Source organism: Lutra lutra, chromosome 5 (assembly GCF_902655055.1).
Source record: "Lutra lutra chromosome 5, mLutLut1.2, whole genome shotgun sequence".
In the NCBI taxonomy this organism is placed as follows: domain Eukaryota; kingdom Metazoa; phylum Chordata; class Mammalia; order Carnivora; family Mustelidae; genus Lutra; species Lutra lutra.
The window spans coordinates 99342540-99361243 of NC_062282.1; the positions used below are offsets into that span (position 1 = coordinate 99342540).

General features: G+C 37.0%; 2 protein-coding genes across 6 annotated transcripts in view; both read left to right on the plus strand.

Moving 5' to 3' along the window:
- The window catches only part of BDP1 (B double prime 1, subunit of RNA polymerase III transcription initiation factor IIIB), a 95927-nt gene extending 86173 nt beyond the window's left edge, over positions 1-9754 (plus strand). For all 5 annotated transcript variants that reach the window (XM_047729482.1, XM_047729486.1, XM_047729484.1 and 2 more), the window contains 4 exons: positions 2985-3024; positions 3632-3899; positions 4378-4624; positions 7098-9754. In XM_047729482.1, coding sequence (XP_047585438.1) covers positions 2985-3024; positions 3632-3899; positions 4378-4624; positions 7098-7229 — 687 coding nt within the window. In that variant the 3' untranslated portion in view covers positions 7230-9754. The remainder of the gene's footprint in view (positions 1-2984; positions 3025-3631; positions 3900-4377; positions 4625-7097) is intronic.
- Positions 9755-16421: 6667 nt separating this feature from the next.
- MCCC2 (methylcrotonyl-CoA carboxylase subunit 2) overlaps positions 16422-18704 on the plus strand; it is a 71093-nt gene continuing 68810 nt past the window's right edge. The window contains exon 1 of the mRNA XM_047730277.1: positions 16422-16704. Within this exon, the coding sequence (XP_047586233.1) occupies positions 16576-16704 (129 nt within the window). The 5' untranslated portion in view covers positions 16422-16575. The remainder of the gene's footprint in view (positions 16705-18704) is intronic.

Genomic DNA, 18704 nt, shown 5'->3' on the forward strand with positions numbered 1-18704 from the left:
TTTAGGAAGAAAACCAGAACCTTAAAGGCCCTCTATTTGTCTGGCCCATTTCTGTCTCTGATCTCACGGTGTGCCTCACTCTCTAACCATATTGGCCATCTTTCAGTTTCTAGAAAGCACCATCTTTCTTCACGTCCCAGGGCATTTCTTTTATTACCTTTTTATGAAACATTTTCTTCCCAAACATAGAAACTTCTTTAGCTCAGTCATCACTGTCTTTGGGAAGCCTGAAGATAACTATGTGGATTTGATCACCAGCCACTATGTTAAAGCTTTCTTGGCACCCGCTTGTTTATGTTTCCAATACCCATGATAATTTATCTCACTGTGCAGCTACACTGTGGAAGAGTTAATTAATTAATTTATTTTTGGGAAAGTTGATTTAGAATCTCTTTTCTCAAAGGGATAGTTGAAGACCAGTAGTCCTTAGGTGAGGGCAGACAACAGAGGCAGTGGATTCTTCTTCTTCTTCTTCCTTTTTTTTGGGCAGTGGATTCTTGTATATCTGATGGGTGGAAGATGGAATCACAGAATTTTTTTTTTAAATTAACATATAATGTATTATTTGCCCTAGAGGTACAGGTCTATGAACCACCAGGCTTACGCATTTCACAGCATTCACCATAGCACATACCCTCCCCAATGTCCATAACCCAACCACCCTGAATGGTTTTAATTTCTCTTATGACAAGTAAGTCTGAATATCTTTCATATACTTAGAAGCCTTTTGTATTCCTTTCTCTGTGAAATGACTTTGTATTCTTTAGTCATTTTTCTGGTTGTGTTGTTGATCTTTTTCCTAGAGATTTGGAGGAACTCTGTGTTGTGTATGTCTTTGAAGGAGTTGCATATATTTTTTCCTACTTTTTGTCTTTTGACTCTACTTTTTGTGTGTGTTCTTTTTTTTTTGCAGACTTCTTTTTGGTTGTTTTTTTTGGGTATGGGGTAAGATTTTATTTTTAAATAATCTCTACGCCCAATGCGGGGCTTAAATTTACAGCTCCAAGATCAGGAGTCACATGCTCTATACACTGAGCCAGCCAGGTGCCCCGGATTTTTTTAATACGAAAATTTTTAAGAATTTAAAAACGTAAGGAAGTATAATGTATCAGTCACCCAGTTTCATCAGTTTATCAGCATTCCTTTCAAACATTGTGGTTTTTAAAAAAATTTTTATTTATTTATTGTAAGATTTTACTTATTTGACAGAGAGAGGAAGAGCATCACACAAGCAGGGGGAGTTGCAGGTGAGGCAGAGCGAGAAACAGGCTCCCCACTGAGCAGGGAGCCCAGTGTGGGGCTCAATCCTAGGACTCTGGGATCATGACCTGAGCCAAGGCACATACTTAGTGACTGAGCCACCCAGACCCCTCTTTGATCTTATTTGTGATTTTTACTTTTTAAACTTAAAACATTCTGACAATAAAAAAATGCTTATAAAATGTTGAAGTTACAATTGTAAATTCTAGAATGCACACATACTGCAGTCACAGAGACATGCAAACATTTTTTTTATGTAATCCATTTATCAGTCTTTTTATGTATGGCTTCTGGGGATTGTGTTACACATTGAAAGTCTTCCTTGAGATTTAGTATAAATTCTTAGAGTTAACATTAATGATTTGTTTAGAATTTATTTTGGTGTTAGAAGAGTGGAACCAATTTCATGTTTTCCAGGTGCCTACTTAGTTGTACCAGCACCATTTGTTGAATAATTCATTTTTTCTCCACTGATTTAAAATTCCACTTATTGGATATGAAGTCCCATACGTATTTGAGTGTACTCTTGAATTTTCTTCCACTTTGAGACTCACCTGTTTGTTCTAGGGCAACAGTGTCCCACTGTTTTAAATTACTGTAGTTTTTAAATGCTTTGCTATCTTAAATGGAAAGTTTCTCTCTCCCCTGCACATTATTTTATTTTTTTCAAGTTTTTCCTAGCTGGGTATATGTTGATGTTAATTTTAGAATTTACTTGTTTAGAGCTTAAAAAAAAAAAGAAACTATTGATACTTAAATTAGGATCATGTTAACTTGACCAGTTAACATAGGGAAAGTTGGTGTCAGAATTTTTGTTATGTTGGATTTTTTTTTTTTAATTCAAAAACATAGTATGTCTTTCCACTTGTTTAATTACTCTTTTATGTCTCAGTGGTATTTTCAGTTCTTCATTTAAATTTTGGTCCGTTTCTTGTTAGGTCATCCCCTAAGAATTTTATCTTTTTTGTTGTCATTATCATTGACAACAGAACAGTAGAGAGCTTACTGAATTCCCCTTATCACCTACAGTAATTTTTCACTTGATTCTGTTGGGTTTTCTAATTCATCTATACTTTGTATACACTTAATTTCTTTCTCTTTTCTATATAGGCTAATAAAACTCAAAAAATACCAGAAAACAGTGATAGTAGACATCTTTTATTCCTTTTATTCCTGATTTAAATGAGAATATTTCCAGTGTTTATGAAGTGGAATGCTGGTTTTGAATTGCAGTAATTATAGTTTATGGTGTTAAGAAAATGTCTTTTTTTAAAGTATGAATAATATTGGATACTTTCCCCATAAACATACAGATGGGGGTATTATTTTTCTCCTCTAAATTTCACATACTGAAACATCTTTGCATTCCTGAGACAAACTCTGCTTGATTATGATGTGTTAGTCTTTTGATATGTTGCTGAATTATGCTTGTACTATTATATTTGATATTTTTGTACTGGTTATAATCAGAATTTGAATTAATATTAACACTGGTTTACTAAAAGCATTGGAAAACTTCTCTTTTACTGTGCTCTGGAACAGATTTAGTAACAGTAGCAATGTCTTTTTCATAAATGTTGGTAGCATTTCCATAAGACATCTTTTTACCCCAGAGGTTTCTGGGAGATACATGCTTACTTTATTTAAAAAAAAAAGAGGAAAAAAAGAAAGAAAGAAAGAAGTTTTACTTGATAAATTTTTTTTTCTTAATTTTCTTAAAATAGGTGTGTTCAAAGGAAATGATAAATGCTTCTGAGGAAACAGGTGAGTGAAATAAATTTTAATGGGATTACAATTGGCTATTTTTGATGCATCTGTTCAAATTTGGAATTGAAGAAGAGATCTTGCTCACTTTCTCTAAGAATCTTGCTTTGATTCTTATGTTTTTTTCCCCAGCTGAGATCTTGGATTTGGCACTTTCATAGCCATACCAAGCTACTTTAATCCTGTAATTAATAGAAAACATGTGGCTACAGGATGTCCTGTAAAAGCTGAACAATTATATTTTAGGAATTAGAAAGCTGAGCACAAAAGAGTTTTTATAGTTCCTTTGGTTTACTACCCAGGGATTAGCAGGTGATAACTCTTATTTTGTTAGTTGACGATAGATTTATGGAGAAAGGTTTTCTAGGTCAAAATATGTTTGTATCTGAATGAAAAAATTCTAACCATACTTTTTTTTTTTTTACCATCTACAAAGTTCTTAATAGTCCAAATGACTTACATATTAATTTATAATTTAGTTTATTCTTATTAGAGTAAGTTAATGGTAGAATGTCATGATTTGTTTCCTTCAAATATTACATTTCAGTTGTATATACAGATTTCAATATGTGTTCTCTGTGTTTATCATTTGTCTTCATTTTTGAAGGGGAGTCTTACAAGGAACAAGGTATCTTTCCTACCTCAGGAAGCACACATATAACTTCAGAACCTCAGAAAGAGCAACTTGAACCAGCTTTTCAGAGTATAGAATCTGGGTCTCTTGATAAAATAACAGATACACATATAGAAAAAAGTACATCTCAGTTACCTCAGGATGAGAGGATTGTGTCTGCTAAGGAGGAGGGAACTTGTGCTGCTTCGAAGTCTGAACAAATGAATAGCATTGCATCATCTTCAAAAACCCCATTATCCAGGTACCATGAGATGCTCTTTAACAGAGATTCTCTCCATTTCTCTTTCTAAAAGGGTAAATGTGACCTGTGTGCAACAGATATGATATATATCTAAAGACTAAGTTCACTACTAAGGATGCTGTTTTATAATCATATCTCTCTGTCAGTAATGTAAAGGAAAGGAGTTTTATCAAAGGAAATTCGGTAGTCAGCATTTTGTAGGACTCTTCAGATAAATACTACATTCCATATAACAGGAGCTTAACTTTAAATGCTGAAACTAACTTTTTAGGTAGAAAATCTGCATTGGCACCTGCTGGTATGATGGTATACCAGCTACTGGTATATAATGATCAAAATAATACAGATATTTAGTAGATATGCTGATACCACTAATGTGGTATATCACATGTGCCATTTTAGCATTCATGGAAAGAAGTTGGTATTAGGAATCTCTCTTCTTGCATATTCTTGAATATCTTTACATTTGCATTTCTAGACCTGGCAGAAGACCCCTGGGATTTTTGTCTTTAATATGTTCAAAGAATAGTTTGGAGTCTGATGAACCTACTCAGGTTTATAATAAGAAACGTCTAAAACCTCTTATACCTGTATCAAGAAAGAATTTGAAAAGATCAAATCCGCTCAGTGAAAGCCAGAAAAAAATCCAAGAGTCCTCTGATCAGCCTCCATCTCCAAGTGTTGTTGATACTCAATCTGAGAATACTGGCAGTTCAGCAACTCAGGTATGTGATAACTGTTATATTTTATTGTTTGTATAGAATGGGTTAGAGGGGCACCTGGGTGGCTCAGTGGGTTAAAGCCTCTGCCTTCAGCTCGGGTCATGATTCCAGGGTCCTCGGATCGAGCTCCGCATCAGGCTCTCTGCTCAGCGGGGAGCCTGCTTCCTCCTCTCTCTCTCTGCCTGCCTCTCTGCCTATTTGTGATCTCTGTCTGTCAAATAAACAAATAAAATCTTTAAAAAAACAAAAAAAGAATGGGTTAGGAATCAGACTCAACTAGGAAAAACATGGCAATTGCTATTTTCATTTGGATATTAGAAATTGTTTCAGAGCATCTCTTGTCTGTCTTCTCCCCATCATACCTCACTATTAAGAAAGGAAGATAAGGTACTGAACTAGGAAGTTACAACTCCTTTAGTACAGAGGCATTTAAGCCAGCCATACATGGACACTTTAATTGTCATTCCTTTTTAGTGACTAGATCATATCCCACTGTTTTGATGTACCATAGAGTAATAGTGGTCTCACACTGGTAGGCATTTAGGTTATTCCTAATGGATTTGCTGCTTCAAATAATATGGTAATAACTAACTTATAAATGAGTGATTTTACACATTTATCTATAGGTTGAATTCTTAGAAATAGAATTGTTGGATCAAAAGGGGGTTATTCTTTTGATAGAGATTGCTTGAGTGTCTTCCATACGGAATGTATTAGTTTCTGTTCTTAGCAGCAGTGTAGGAGACTAGGTTCTTTTTCCTCACACTAGCATGTCATCATTTTTTTTCACTTTTGGAATTCTTTGTAGATTTAATGAGCATATGAGTGAGGTTGAGCACTTCTTCATGTATTTAAATCATTTATGCTTTCTCTGTGAACCATCTAATCATATGTTTGATTTTTTTTTAAAGATTTTATTTATTTATTTATTTATTTATTTATTTATTTATTTAATTGACACACAGAGTGAGTGAGCACAAGCAGGGGGAGCAGCAGAGGGAGAGGGAGAAGCAGGCTCCCCACTGAGCAGGGAGCCTGATGAGGGACTCAGTCCCAGGACCCTGGAATCATGATGCGCCGAAGGCAGATGCTTAACCGACTAAGCCATCCAGGCACTCCATGTTTGATTTTTTAAAAAAATTGCATCATTAGTATTTTTCATGTTGATTTGTAGAAGCTCTTCCATTAACGAAAACCCTTTGTGGTAAAGGTTATATGTATATATTTGTTAAATTTTTTTTAAACTATATGTTATTTGTTTTTTGATTTTGTGTACAGTAGTTTTTGCCATGTGGACATTTAAAAAATTTTTACATAGGTGAATTTTTTTTTTTAAATTTTTATTTATTTAACACACATACAGAGATCACAAGTAGTCAGAGAGGCAGGCAGAGAGAGAGGAGGAAGCAGGTTCCCTGCTGAGCAGAGAGCCCGATTCGGGGCTCGATCCCAGGACCCTGAGATCATGACCTGAGCCGAAGGCAGAGGCTTTAACCCACTGAGCCACTCAGGTGCCCCTACATAGCTGAATTTATCAGTCTTTTCTTTTATGACTTCTGCATTTCAAGTCATTTAAAAAGAAACTCCCTCTCCCCCAGTCCAGGATTATTAAAGTGTTTTCCCATGATATTTTAGAGTAGATTGTTTTTTAAGATTTTATTTATTTATTTGAGGGAGCATGAACAGGAGGTGGTGGGAGTGGGGGAGTGGGGAGGGGAGGCTGCGCAGCAGGGGTCCTGACTTGGGGCTCAGTCTCAGGTTCCTGAGATCATCGCCTGAGCTAAAGGCAGATGCTTAACAGACTGACCCACCCAGGCGTCCCTAGAATGGATTTTTAAAAAAATATTTTCACATTTAAATCATTTGATTTATCTTGGATTTATTTTGGTTTGACTTCTTTTTTTTCTAATATGGTTATATAGTTGTCCAACATCATTTATTAAATAATCCAACTTTTCTCATACTAAATTTGTAGTATATGTGTTGGGGATATTTCTAGTTGTCTTTTTCGTTGATATATAAGTCTGTTCCAATGACAATACCATGTTGTCTTAATTTTTTATAAGTTTCTAAGTATGCTAAGTTTTGATAGGATTGTTTTTTTTTTTTTTAAGATTTTATTTATTTATTTGACAGAGAGATCACAAGCAGGCAGAGAGGCAGGCAGAGAGAGAGGAGGAAGCAGGCTCCCTGCTGAGCAGAGAGCCCGATGTGGGTCTCCATCCCAGGACTCTGAGATCATGACCTGAGCTGAAGGCAACGGCTTAACCCACTGAGCTACCCAGGCGCCCCGATAGGATTGTTTTAATTCCCTAATAAAACAGCACAGAAATGAAATTATTGGGTCAAAGAGTATGAACATATTTAAAGCTCTTAATATTTATTACTATATTGCTTTTCAAAGAGATGGCAATTTAGATGACCACTACCAATAAAATAAATGTTGTATTGCATACTTATTTTATTATCTTTTTAGGCTTCTTGTGATCGTCCCTTACCAAAAGAAGAATGTAAAAGTAGCCAAAACCGGGTACCTGAGGAGGAGCCAACCACAGTCTCAGAATATTTCTTTGGTGATATCTTTATCGAAGTAGATGAAACAGAATAAAAGTCTTTTTTTTTTTTTTTAAGTCTAGGATTTCCAGAGTCAAATATCAACTAAGCAGTATTTAGAAAAAAGCATCACTGGCTATTTTTCTTTAGATTGATTTTGAATATTTAAGAGCTTGATTTGAAGCTTTTATAATCAGTGGAAAACATTGCTGAGTTTCCTTTCATTCTGATTGATTCAGCATTTTGGAAATACAAAGCAATTAAGACTGCTTCTGAGACAGAAATAGCTTCTCTTGTTCACGTTTTGACTCTTCCTGTGCTGAACACACGTGGACATTTTGGAGTGCTATGGGTAAACTCTCTGTATAAATCACAGTGCCGACTTATTTGGAGGTGGATTGTATTTAGCATTTAGTGAACTTCTTTTGTAAAGGTTTTTTTCTGTTTTTTTGTTTGTTTGTTTTGCTGAAGGCCTTTACAGTTGCCTCTAAGTATATGAAAGCATATTGTGAGACTCCACTTTAGTATGGCAAATGTTAAAAACTTTTCTATTATCAGCTATTTGACTGGAAAATATGTATTTTTCTAATTCATGTTGATGTAACATTAGTCCTAATTGAACAAGTAGTATTTAAACTTATTTATAAAAATGAAACATCAAAAAGTTTATTTATTTTTAAATTTTTTATTTAAAAGAATATTCAGTTTTAATTATTTTCACCACTCAGATTATGGGTAAAGACAACATTGACAAATTTGTGTTTGTCCCTTTTCCCTTTAATTTTTAAAGATATTTATAGTTATATCACTAAAAGTATTTGGATACATTTTTTTCTCATAGTTTAGTATATTGAATTTGTACTGTGAAGTTTTTGTTTTTCTTATTTTTTTGGATAATCTCAGGATTTGTATGGGAAAAAAACCCTTAATTTATGAGGGAGATTTGCATACAAAATTCAGTCCCTTTTACACATACACACACTCACATACATTCCTTTTTTTAAAAACTAATTTCTTGATAGTTTTTTTTCCCCCATTAAATTTTGCGTAAGGGGCTCTTAGGCCTTTAAGCACAGAACATAATTGTGATATTAAAACAGAAAATAAGATAATAAGACTTTATTTAGTCAGTGATTATCATCAGTATTAATTTAAGGGTTGTTTTTGATTTCGAAATTTTGCTTTTTATATATGTAATTCCATTATCTACCCAAGCAAATCTTCGGTGGTTCAAATCAAACTTCTCAAAAACAAATTCGTTCTTTTACTTGAAAAGCCTCAGAGCAGGAGTCGGAAACATTTTCTGCAAAATATTCTTGAATTTGCAGGCTGGATGGCCTCTGTGGCAGCTGTTCATTTCTGCTGTTTCAGTGTGAAAACAGCCACAGACAACACTGAAGGGATTGACATGGCTGTAATGGGCTTTTCATTTGACCCCTATATTAGATAGTAATTTTCTTACCTTAAGGTGCTGACATTTTATCTTTGACATATCTGTCATTGAAGGTATTAGTTGTGCATCACAATTAAAACTGTGATGACTGCATTACAAAATGATCAGTATTTCAACTGGGAAGATATTTTAATGTCTAGATAATTGTGTTTGTATACTGAAAAAAATAGTGGCGAATTTTCAAGTTCATTAGTAAAATAGGATGTGGTTCAGCAAATGTAACAGTAATCCTAAAATTGCTATTAGAGCATTTCTTATTCATTGCTTTATAGTGAAATTTATAATTTAACTTTTTTGTGTCATCAAGGAGGATCTATAAATCTTGAGTGGAAATTCTCAGTAGGTATGCATTAATTTATTTCATGTGATTAATATGTCACAAAAATCATGGTAGTCAATCACATACTATTTTAATGCCCTGTTTTTATAAATTTTTTAAAGTCTTATATTTTGAAACAGTTTCTTTCATTTAATCTTAGTTTGGAAGTTAGGTTGCCACAGTTAAACTATTATTTTATCCCTTGTGTAATATTTATTTTTTAACTTTGTTAACATCTGTCTCTTGTTCAACTATAATGAATTCATTTTATGGAAGGTGTAACTTCTTACTATATAAAAAAATAATTTTATCTTTGGGTATTCATTGTGTAAGAGAATCAAGTCAGCCAAGATAAATTGTCCTACTATTATATACTTCAAACTAATCTGGGAAAATAAGAAACTTAATCATTGTATTTACTTTACAAGGTGGAAAGAATTAGTCACACCCTTTGTTTATATTCCTGTAAAGATGATGTTGTGAAGAATTATTTTGTAAATCTGAAAGGAGGTATGAATAATGGTCTTTGTTTTCTTGACTTTTCCTCCTGAATACTTATATTTTAGCAAGTGGTCAACATGATGATTTTAAAAGCTTAACTGTTGGTAAATGATTGAGGCACAGTTAAAAATACGAGTATCTGCTGCTTACCACCATGTTATTCAAATTAGAAGTGACCATATATACTCTTGCTTGAAGGAGTTTTTGACAAAAAAGCAATACCTGTCATTTGTAAATTTTCTTGTTCTAAAGAAAGCAGTTATGTTCTATAGATATAAATTATGTAAATAAAAGTTATTTTATACTATTTGTTGTTTTTTCTTTTCACATGACTTTTTTTTTCCTAAAGGATGTCTTTTTTTTTAAAGATTTTATTTATTTATTTGACAGAGAGAGATCACAAGTAGGCAGAGAGACAGGCAGAGAGAGATGGGGAAGCAAGCTCCCTGCTGAGCAGAGAGCCTGATATGGGGCTCGATTCCAGGATCCTGAGATCGTGACCTGAGCCGAAAGCAGAGGCTCAACCCACTGAGCCACCCAGGCGCCCCTCTTTTCACATGACTTAAAGATACTGTTTAACCAAAACTTGTCAGTTTTTCACCTACAGCATATACTTTCTTCCTTCCATAAAAATGTAAGTGGAAGAATTAATCTTTTGTCTTATAAGCATGCTGTGAAGGATATTTTTTTTTTTTTTAAGATTTTCTTTATTTATTTGACAGAGAGAGAAATCACAAGTAGTCAGAGAGGCAGGCAGAGAGAGAAGGGGAAGCAGGCTCGCCATTGAGCAGAGAGCACGATGTGGGGCTCGATCCCAGGACCCTGGGATCATGACCTGAGCTGAAGGCAGAGGCTTTAACCCACTGAGCCACCCAGGCGCCCCGGATATTTTTTTGATCTTATAAAGTATAGACTTCTCCCTCCCTCCCATTTAGGACATGTGAAGAGTTGCTTTCTTGTTTATTTATTCCTTATATAATGAATTTTTAGGTATCAGAACTCAGTCTCTTTTACTGTTTTTTCTTCCCACTTTGTTTTCTCTGTAGAGAAACTTTTGTCCTGGCCATAATATAATCTTGGACATATAATCTGAAGCCCAGGATGGAATTTTTATCTTGAGTTTACTCATATTATCAAAGAGCTTTATATATGAACTGCCTATATTTTTTGGTCTGGTTGTGTTAAGAGACATTATGTGAAATAGAATAAAAGCCTAAAGAAATTGATATTTTTACTGTAATGGTGTTAGAGAGTTTTAAATAGCTATATCACCCAATATCCTACCTATGAGAATCCTGTTTAGGATAATTTCTCTTTGGCTTCAGTACCAGGAATAATTAATTGGGCTTCTGTTGGACTGGTTTGATTTTGTTGTTGTTGTTTTGTTTTTGTATATGGGCTGTGTGAACCCTCGTATTATTTTCTTTTTCAATGCAAAGCTAAATTTGGGGTCAATACTTCACACAAGTTTTGTACTAAACTCATTCTGACCCTTTTTACCCTCATCCCTCCCCCCACTGCAGATTTTTAAAACTTTCACTTTTTTAAAACAACAGGCTACCATTTATTATGCTAGACATGGTACTAATCTTTTAGTATGCATTATATCATATTTTTAAAAATTATTATACATGGCTAAAAAAGTCAAGTAGTGCTACATTTCAAACAAGCTGTGTCTTCTGCTATTGTTATTGTTATTTATAGAATTTACAGTGTTAGACATTGATAACTGACATTCTGTCATGGTACTTAAGAATTTTAGCTTTCTTGGGGCGCCTGGGTGAGTCACTCATTAAGCATCAGCCTTCAGCTCAGGTCATGATCCCAGAGTCCTGGGATTGAGTCCTCCGTTGGGCTTCCTGCTCAGCAAGGAACCTGGTTCTCCCTCTCCCTCTGCCTGCTGTTCCCCCCACTTTGTGCGCGCGCTCTCTCTCTCTCTCTCTCTGTCAAGTAAATTAAATAAAATCTTAAGTAGCTTTCAAAACTCTCCTCCTTGCTTCCTTCTTAGTATGTTAATCATAAGGTTTAGTCCATATTTAGTATTGTTACTGTATTAATTGTAATTATTCAGTGCTGTATCTATGTACTAAGGTGACATGGTACAAGCTTTTGTTTTTCTTGGAGTTAATAATTGCTGCACTTTTTTCATTTGCTTTGGGTTTTGTTTTTGAACCTGTAACTTAACTTTCCACACCCTCCAGCAAGTGTTTAAAATGCCTCTGCATATAATTTTCCACATGGTCAAACTATAAGGTAATCTGTTTTTCTTCTTTTCTTTTTTTTTTCCTGGAACACTTTCTGGAGCTCATTCTTCCTACTTTAAAGTGGACCAGGGGCTTTACAGATATCTGTGTGCAGTATAGCTGTCGTCATGAGACTTCCCTCGTCTATTACTGTGAATTTCCTACCTCTCTTTCTTGGTTTAGATTCTGTTTCTTGAGCCCATGCCATTGTCTTTCTTGATTGTTTTGGCATATCTTCCACTGTTTACTGCAAAAGAGTACATGGCTGATAGCATTATTTAAAACTTCATGTGTCTGAAATTTCTTTATTCTACTCTCAGTTGGGCTATGAATAGAATTTCCTGAATAATTTGAAAATAATTTTTACATCATTTTGAAGGCATGCTCCATTGTCTTCCAGTTTTCAGTGTTTAAAAGTTTGGTGCCATTCTGATTTCCTATCCTTTGGATGTGGCTTACCTATTTACAGTTTTTTGACCTGGTATTCTGCACAATAATGAACTTTGGTATAAGCCCGCCCTCCTTTCCTGCTCCTGCATTCAATTCATGCTGCTGGACACTTAATGGACCTTTTTAATAGGGAAACTCATTTACTTCCCTTTTGGGAAATGTTCTTGTATTATTGTTTTGATAATTTTGTTCCTTCTGATTTCATTGTTTTCATATCTGCAACTTCTGTTAATCATTTTATTTTTTTACCACTTTTATTGGTTCCCTAAGTTACCTTTTCTCTACTGCTTTCCATTTCTTTGTCCCTCCCTCCTTCTCTTTCTTTTCTTCACTTTTGTTGTTTTGTTCTTGTTTTGGGAAGGAGGAGATTGTCTCAATTTTGACTTCTGGAGAAAAACTGAAGCATCTATTTCGTTTTTTTTTTTTGTTGTTGTTGTTGTTTTTTTTTAAAGATTTTATTTATTTATTTGACAGAGAGAGATCACAAGTAGATGGAGAGGCAGGCAGAGAGAGAGAGAGGGAAGCAGGCTCCCTGCTGAGCAGAGAGCCTGATGCGGGCCTCGATCCCAGGACCCTGAGATCATGACCTGAGCCGAAGGCAGCGGCTTAACCCACTGAGCCACCCAGGCGCCCTCTGTTTCGTTTTAGAAGCGACTTTTGTTAGTCACAAGATTGGCAGAGGGAAGGTCTAGACAGTCTTAATGCTTCTAACAAATTGATAGAATCAAATCACAGAATATGAGTCATCATGTAAAACCATCATCCTTTGATTTGGTTCATAATTTTGAGTCAACACTGTTTTCTTCAGTTAATGTTTTTAAGGCATAGTATGCATTTAATAAAATAAACAAATCTTACATACTCAGTTTGAGGACTGACAATACATACGCCTCTGTAACAACCCCACAAAACGTTTCCATTACCCTAGGAAGTTCCCTTAAGCCCCTTCCCCTCTCTCATCCACAAAGAGTAGCTTAGCCTGTTCCTTAAGCTTTGTGGAATCACATATCGTGCCTTTCTTTCTTTTTTTTTTTTTTTTTGTATTTGGTAATTTTTGCTCAACGTGTTTTTGGGATTCATCCCTGTTAGTAGTTGTTTGCTTTTGTTGCTGAATTTTATTCCATTTTATGAGGATGCCACATTATATGAATACATCCTAATTTTCTGTCCATTTTCCTACAGGAGTGTTTGCAAATTTTGGTGTTTTCAATAAAGCTATGTAAATATTCTTGTTCAAATACTGTGTTTATAAATATTTTATTATTATTATTATTTATTTGACAGAGAGAGAGAGATCACAAGTAGGCAGAGAGGCAGGCAGAGAGAGGGGAGGCAAATACTGTGTTTAAATACATAGTAGTATCACCTCATTTGTTAGATACACTTTTAAGTACTTTAAAAAAAAAGATTTTAAGTAATTTCTACACGCAACATGGGGCTCAAACTCACAACCCCAAGATCAAGAGTTGCATGCTCTCCTGACTGAAACACAAAGGTACCCCAGTACTTGGTGTTCTTTGATACCATTATAAATGGTTTTTAAAATGTTCATTTTCTAATTGTTTATTGCTGAAATAGGCAACTGATTTTTGTATTACAATTAAGATTTTTAATAATGGCATTTTCCATAACATCCATTCATAGTCTAGTCTTAAGTTGTTTTTTTTGTTTTTGTTTTTAAAGACTTACTTCTTTGAGAGAGCATGAGCAGGGCAAAGGGTAGACAGAGAGGGAGAAGCAGACTCCCCACTGAGCAGGGAGCCTGATGTGGGGCTCGATACCAGCACCCTGGGATCATGACCTGAGCTGAAGGCAGACACTTAATGATTGAGCCACCCAAGCACCCCTTGTTACTTGTTTTTATCGTCCACTGCAAGCACTTAGATTTCAGCTTCCCTTTTTTCTTCTAAATTTATTATTCCTATTTTTGCCTACTGTCTATCATATATCTTCTACTTTGTTTTTTTAGAGAGAGAGGGTGCACATTGCTAGGGGAGGGGTGCAGAGAGAGAAGGAGGGTAAATCCCAAGCAGGTTCCACACCCAGGGCAGAGCATGATGTGGAGCTTGATCTTACCACCCTGAGGTCATGACCTGAGCTGAAATCAAGAGTCTGTCGGTGGCTTAACTGAGCCATTCAGGCGCCCCATTTCTCCTACTTTAATTGAAGGTGGGACATGAATTCTTTTTTTTTTTTTTTTTTTTTTTTTTTTTGACAGAGATCACAAGTAGGCAGAGTGGCAGGCAGAGAGAGAGGAGGAAGCCGGCTCCCCGCTGAGCAGAGAGCCCGATATGGGGCTCGATCCCAGGACCCTGGGACCCTGGGACCATGACCTGAGCCTAAGGCAGAGGCTTTAACCCACTGAGCCACCCAGGCGCCCCGGGACATGAATTCTTTTTTGTGCTTTTTTGTGGCCTTGGGATCATTTATGACACAAGCAAGTAAAAACATCTTTATTTTCACATGAAAGTTGAAATATTGTATTCCCTAAAGTAAAAAGTAAACTGAACATTACGAACAAATGTGCACCAACAAACTGGATAACTGGATGAAACAGACAAATTCCTACCACACAAAACCTACCAAGACTTAATCTCAAAGAAACAGAAAACTTGTACTGATCTATAGTGAGAGGATTGAATCAGTAATTTAAAAAACCCCCAAAACTAAAACAAAACAAAATCCTCCAGACAAAGAAAAGCACTGGACTTTATGGCTTCACTGGTAAATTCTACCAAACATTTAAAGAACTAATACCAATTCTCCTCAAACTTTTACAAAAAATTTGTAACACTTCCTGACCCATTCTGAGGCCATCATAATCCTGATACCAAAGCCAGACAAAGATACAAGAACCTTATAGACCAATATCCCTTATGCATGTTGATGCAAAAATCCTCAATAAAATACTGGTGAAATGAATTCGGCAGTATATTAAATGCTGAATGATGACTGAAATATGCCACATTAACAAGAGAGAAGAAAAAGGCACACATGATTGTCTCAGTTAATGCAGAAAAAGCATTTGACAAAATTCAACACTCTTTCATGATAAAAACAACCAACTAGGAATAGAAGAAAACTACCTTAACATCATAAAGGCCACACATGAAAAATGCTCAGCAAACACCATACTCAGTGATGAAAGACTGAAAGCATTTCCTTCGAAGATCAGGAACAAGGCAAGAATGCTCACTCTTGTCACCGTTATTCAACATAGTACTGGAAGTCCTAGCCAGAGCAATTAGGAAAGAATGAGAAATAAAAGGCATTCAAACCGAAGGAAAGAAGTAAAATGATCACTTTGCAGATGATGAATATGTAGAAAACGCTAAAGATCACCCCCCCAAAAAACTGTTAGAACTAATGAATTCAACATAGTAGCAGGATACAAAGTCAACACTAAAAAATCAGTTCGTTGCACTTTTATACAGTAATAATGAACAGTTGAAAAGGAAACTACAAAGACAATTCCATTTACAATGGTATTGAAAATAATAAAATACAAAAAGAATAAAATAGGAATTAACCAAGGAGGTGTAAGACTTGCACGATGAAAACTACAAAACACTGCTAAAAGAAAGGAGACACAAATACATGGGAACACATCCCATGTCCATGGATTGTAAAACTAATACTGTTACAATGTCAATACTATACAAGGGTGAGCAACAGATTCAATACAATCCCTATCAAAACCCCAGTGACTTTTTTTTTTTTTTTGGCATTAATAGAAAAACCCATACGAAAAATAATACGGAATCTCAAGAAACTGGCCCCCAATAGCCAAAAACAAAACGAAAGGGAAAAAACACCTGAAAAAGAAGACAAAGCTGGAAAACTCACGAAGTTGTAAAACCCAGCGCCAGAAAAGCCATGGACAATAGGAGACACTGAAGTATTTGTTGAATGAATAAATACTTATCTCCTCTAAAGAGTTTTGTTTCTTAGGACAGCTTAATGCCGGTTCAGTTTCCAGCTTTCATATAAAGATAGGATTTTTCAAGCTTCAGTCCCTTTCTACCAAGAGGTGAAGAAGAAAGCAGCACATACAAAATGAACCCAAGCGAATCGCAGAAAAACAAAACCTTAGCAAGGCAGCTCAGCCCCGAGAGAGGAGGGGCGGCAACCAAGGTAGCTCCGCCTCTGGACCGCGGAACTCCCGAGCTCGCGATGCGACAGGACCTCGCGGGGCTGCGCCTCTGCCCTTATTGGCTGTCTTCAGGGGGCGAGGTGTGCAGCGACGACCTATTACGGCCCGCGTGCTCAGACACGTGCTACGGCTGGCCTGAGAACCTGGGAGGAGCCAGACGGGTTGGGGCTGCAGGGAGAGCGGTGTGGTGCTCCGAATCCGGGAAGCCCGAGGTGAAAGAGCCAGCTCTGAGCCTTCCCAGGCCCCTCTCTGGCGCTGGTCCCTCGCTCTCTGCCGGCTGTCATGTGGGCTGCCCTGAGGTTAGCCCTGAGACCGTGCGCCCGCTCCTTTGTCCCCGGGCTGCGCGCTTATCACGGGGACTCGGTGGCCACGCTGGGCACCCAGCCAGACTCGGGCTCTGGCATCTACCAGGTAGGCTGGGTGAGCGCCCCGGCGGCCCGGACCTGGAATCCCTTGACAGCCTGTGTTTCCTTTTCCACGTGTCCGCCAGTGACGGCCGGACTAGGAAGCAGGTGGAGGGTGGGCACACTTTAACAGCTCTTTTGTTTTCTCTGGAACCCCCAGTCTTGATTCTGGGACGCAGTGGAGGTCGTGAAGTTTGCAAAAGAAGGTAGTTCCAAGTTAAATACATCTTAGTTCACTTTGAGCCTTGGCACTGTACATTATATCTTTAAAATCAGTGGTTCTCAAAACCTGGTCAGCATTGTCAGCCGAGGAACTTGTTAAATGTACAGCTGCTTTAAGCTCCATCCTGGACCTTTGGGGTCTCTGGGGTGGGGATTTGGTGTTTGCATTGCTGATGAAATCCTCAGGACTTGGCAGCGGAGGCCAGCTCTGGGAACCACTGGCCTAGCACAGGTAACCCTGGGTTGTGCTTAACAGACTTTACTTGAATAGTTGTTAATAGAACACGCTTATCACATACAATCTTTGAATGGCCTTTTTTGGAATCGGGAGGTATATAGCAAGGTCAAAGAAACAGTTTGTGAAGTACCAGCTAGAAAATTTCACCCTGTTCCATGGTTTCTGAGCTTATACAGATAACATTTAAATTGTACAGTTAACTTTAAGAAAAGATATTTAAACACTTTCTTTTTTTTTTTTTTTAAGATTTTATTTATTTATTTGACAGAGAGAAATCACAAGTAAGCAGAGAGGCAGGCAGAGAGAGAGGAGGAAGCAGGCTCCCTGCTGAGCAGAAAGCCCGATGTGGGGCTCGAACCCAGGACCTGGGATCATGACCTGAGCCGAAGGCAGCGGCTTAACCCACTGAGCCACCCAGGCGCCCCATAAACACTTTCTTTATATTGAAAGAAAATAAGTAGGCTCAGTCAGAAACAATATCCAATAAGAGTCTTCCAAGAGTCTAGATTTTCTGGAGTCAGGAAAGAATGTTTGATTCAGAAATATTAAGTGGTTTCTGTGGTCTAGACAGTATTTTAGGGATTTGGTATAGAAGTGTAGGAATGGAATCATAATTTTGTGGGGAAGATGGACAAGAAAGAATGTAACTGTTGTACATTATAAGTGGTATCTAAAGCTTGAAAAGGTAGTTACAGAAAGCTGCAGATAGGAAGTGATGAGAGAGTTGAATCTTGATCGTTGGGTGAGAGCTGGCCACGTTCAGGGTTAAAGAGGAGAGGCAAGATTATACAAATTAAGGGAGTTATGAGAACATAGATAAGCAAGTTAAGAAAGAGTATAGTGGGTATGAGGACTTCGAAGTTATGACTAGGGTAGGGAATTCATGGAGTAGATGAGATTAAATAGTGGAGGGCCTTACATGCGGAAGCCACATTCACATTTCATTTTGCTGTCTGCTGAGATATTTGAGTAGAGAAGCGGCAAGATCCCAAGGACATGGTAGAATCATCAGCTTGGTGGCAGTATGGAGGATAGATTTCTTCCCATTTGGGATATGGCTTTTTGACTGGGTGTTCTGGTTGCTGGAGGCCTTTGATTATCTTCTGGAGCTTCTATAAGGTTATTTTAGCCAGTTTTGTCGTTTTGGGATGTCTCGGGACAATGAGCTTCCTGGTCTGCCATCTTTTTCGGCTTTAGGTTCAGACCAATTTTTTTTTTTTTTTTTTTTAAGATTGTGTGTATTTATTTGACAGAGAGAGACACAGTGAGAGCAGGAACACAAGCAGAGGGAGTGGGAGAGGGAAAGCCAGCTTCCTGCTGAGCAGGGAGCCCGATGTGGGGCCTCAATTTCAGGACCCTGGTACCATGACCCGAGGCAAAGGCAGATGCTTGATGAGTGAGCCACCCAGGCGCCCCCAGGCCTATGTTTTTGATGGTGGCTGTTGTTAGCTAGGGGTTATGGAGTGTGGGCCTGAGTGTGTAACTCCTTTCTCTGTGTCAGGTATTTAATGTTCTGGTCCAGTCTGTGCACTAGTAATTAGGGAAGT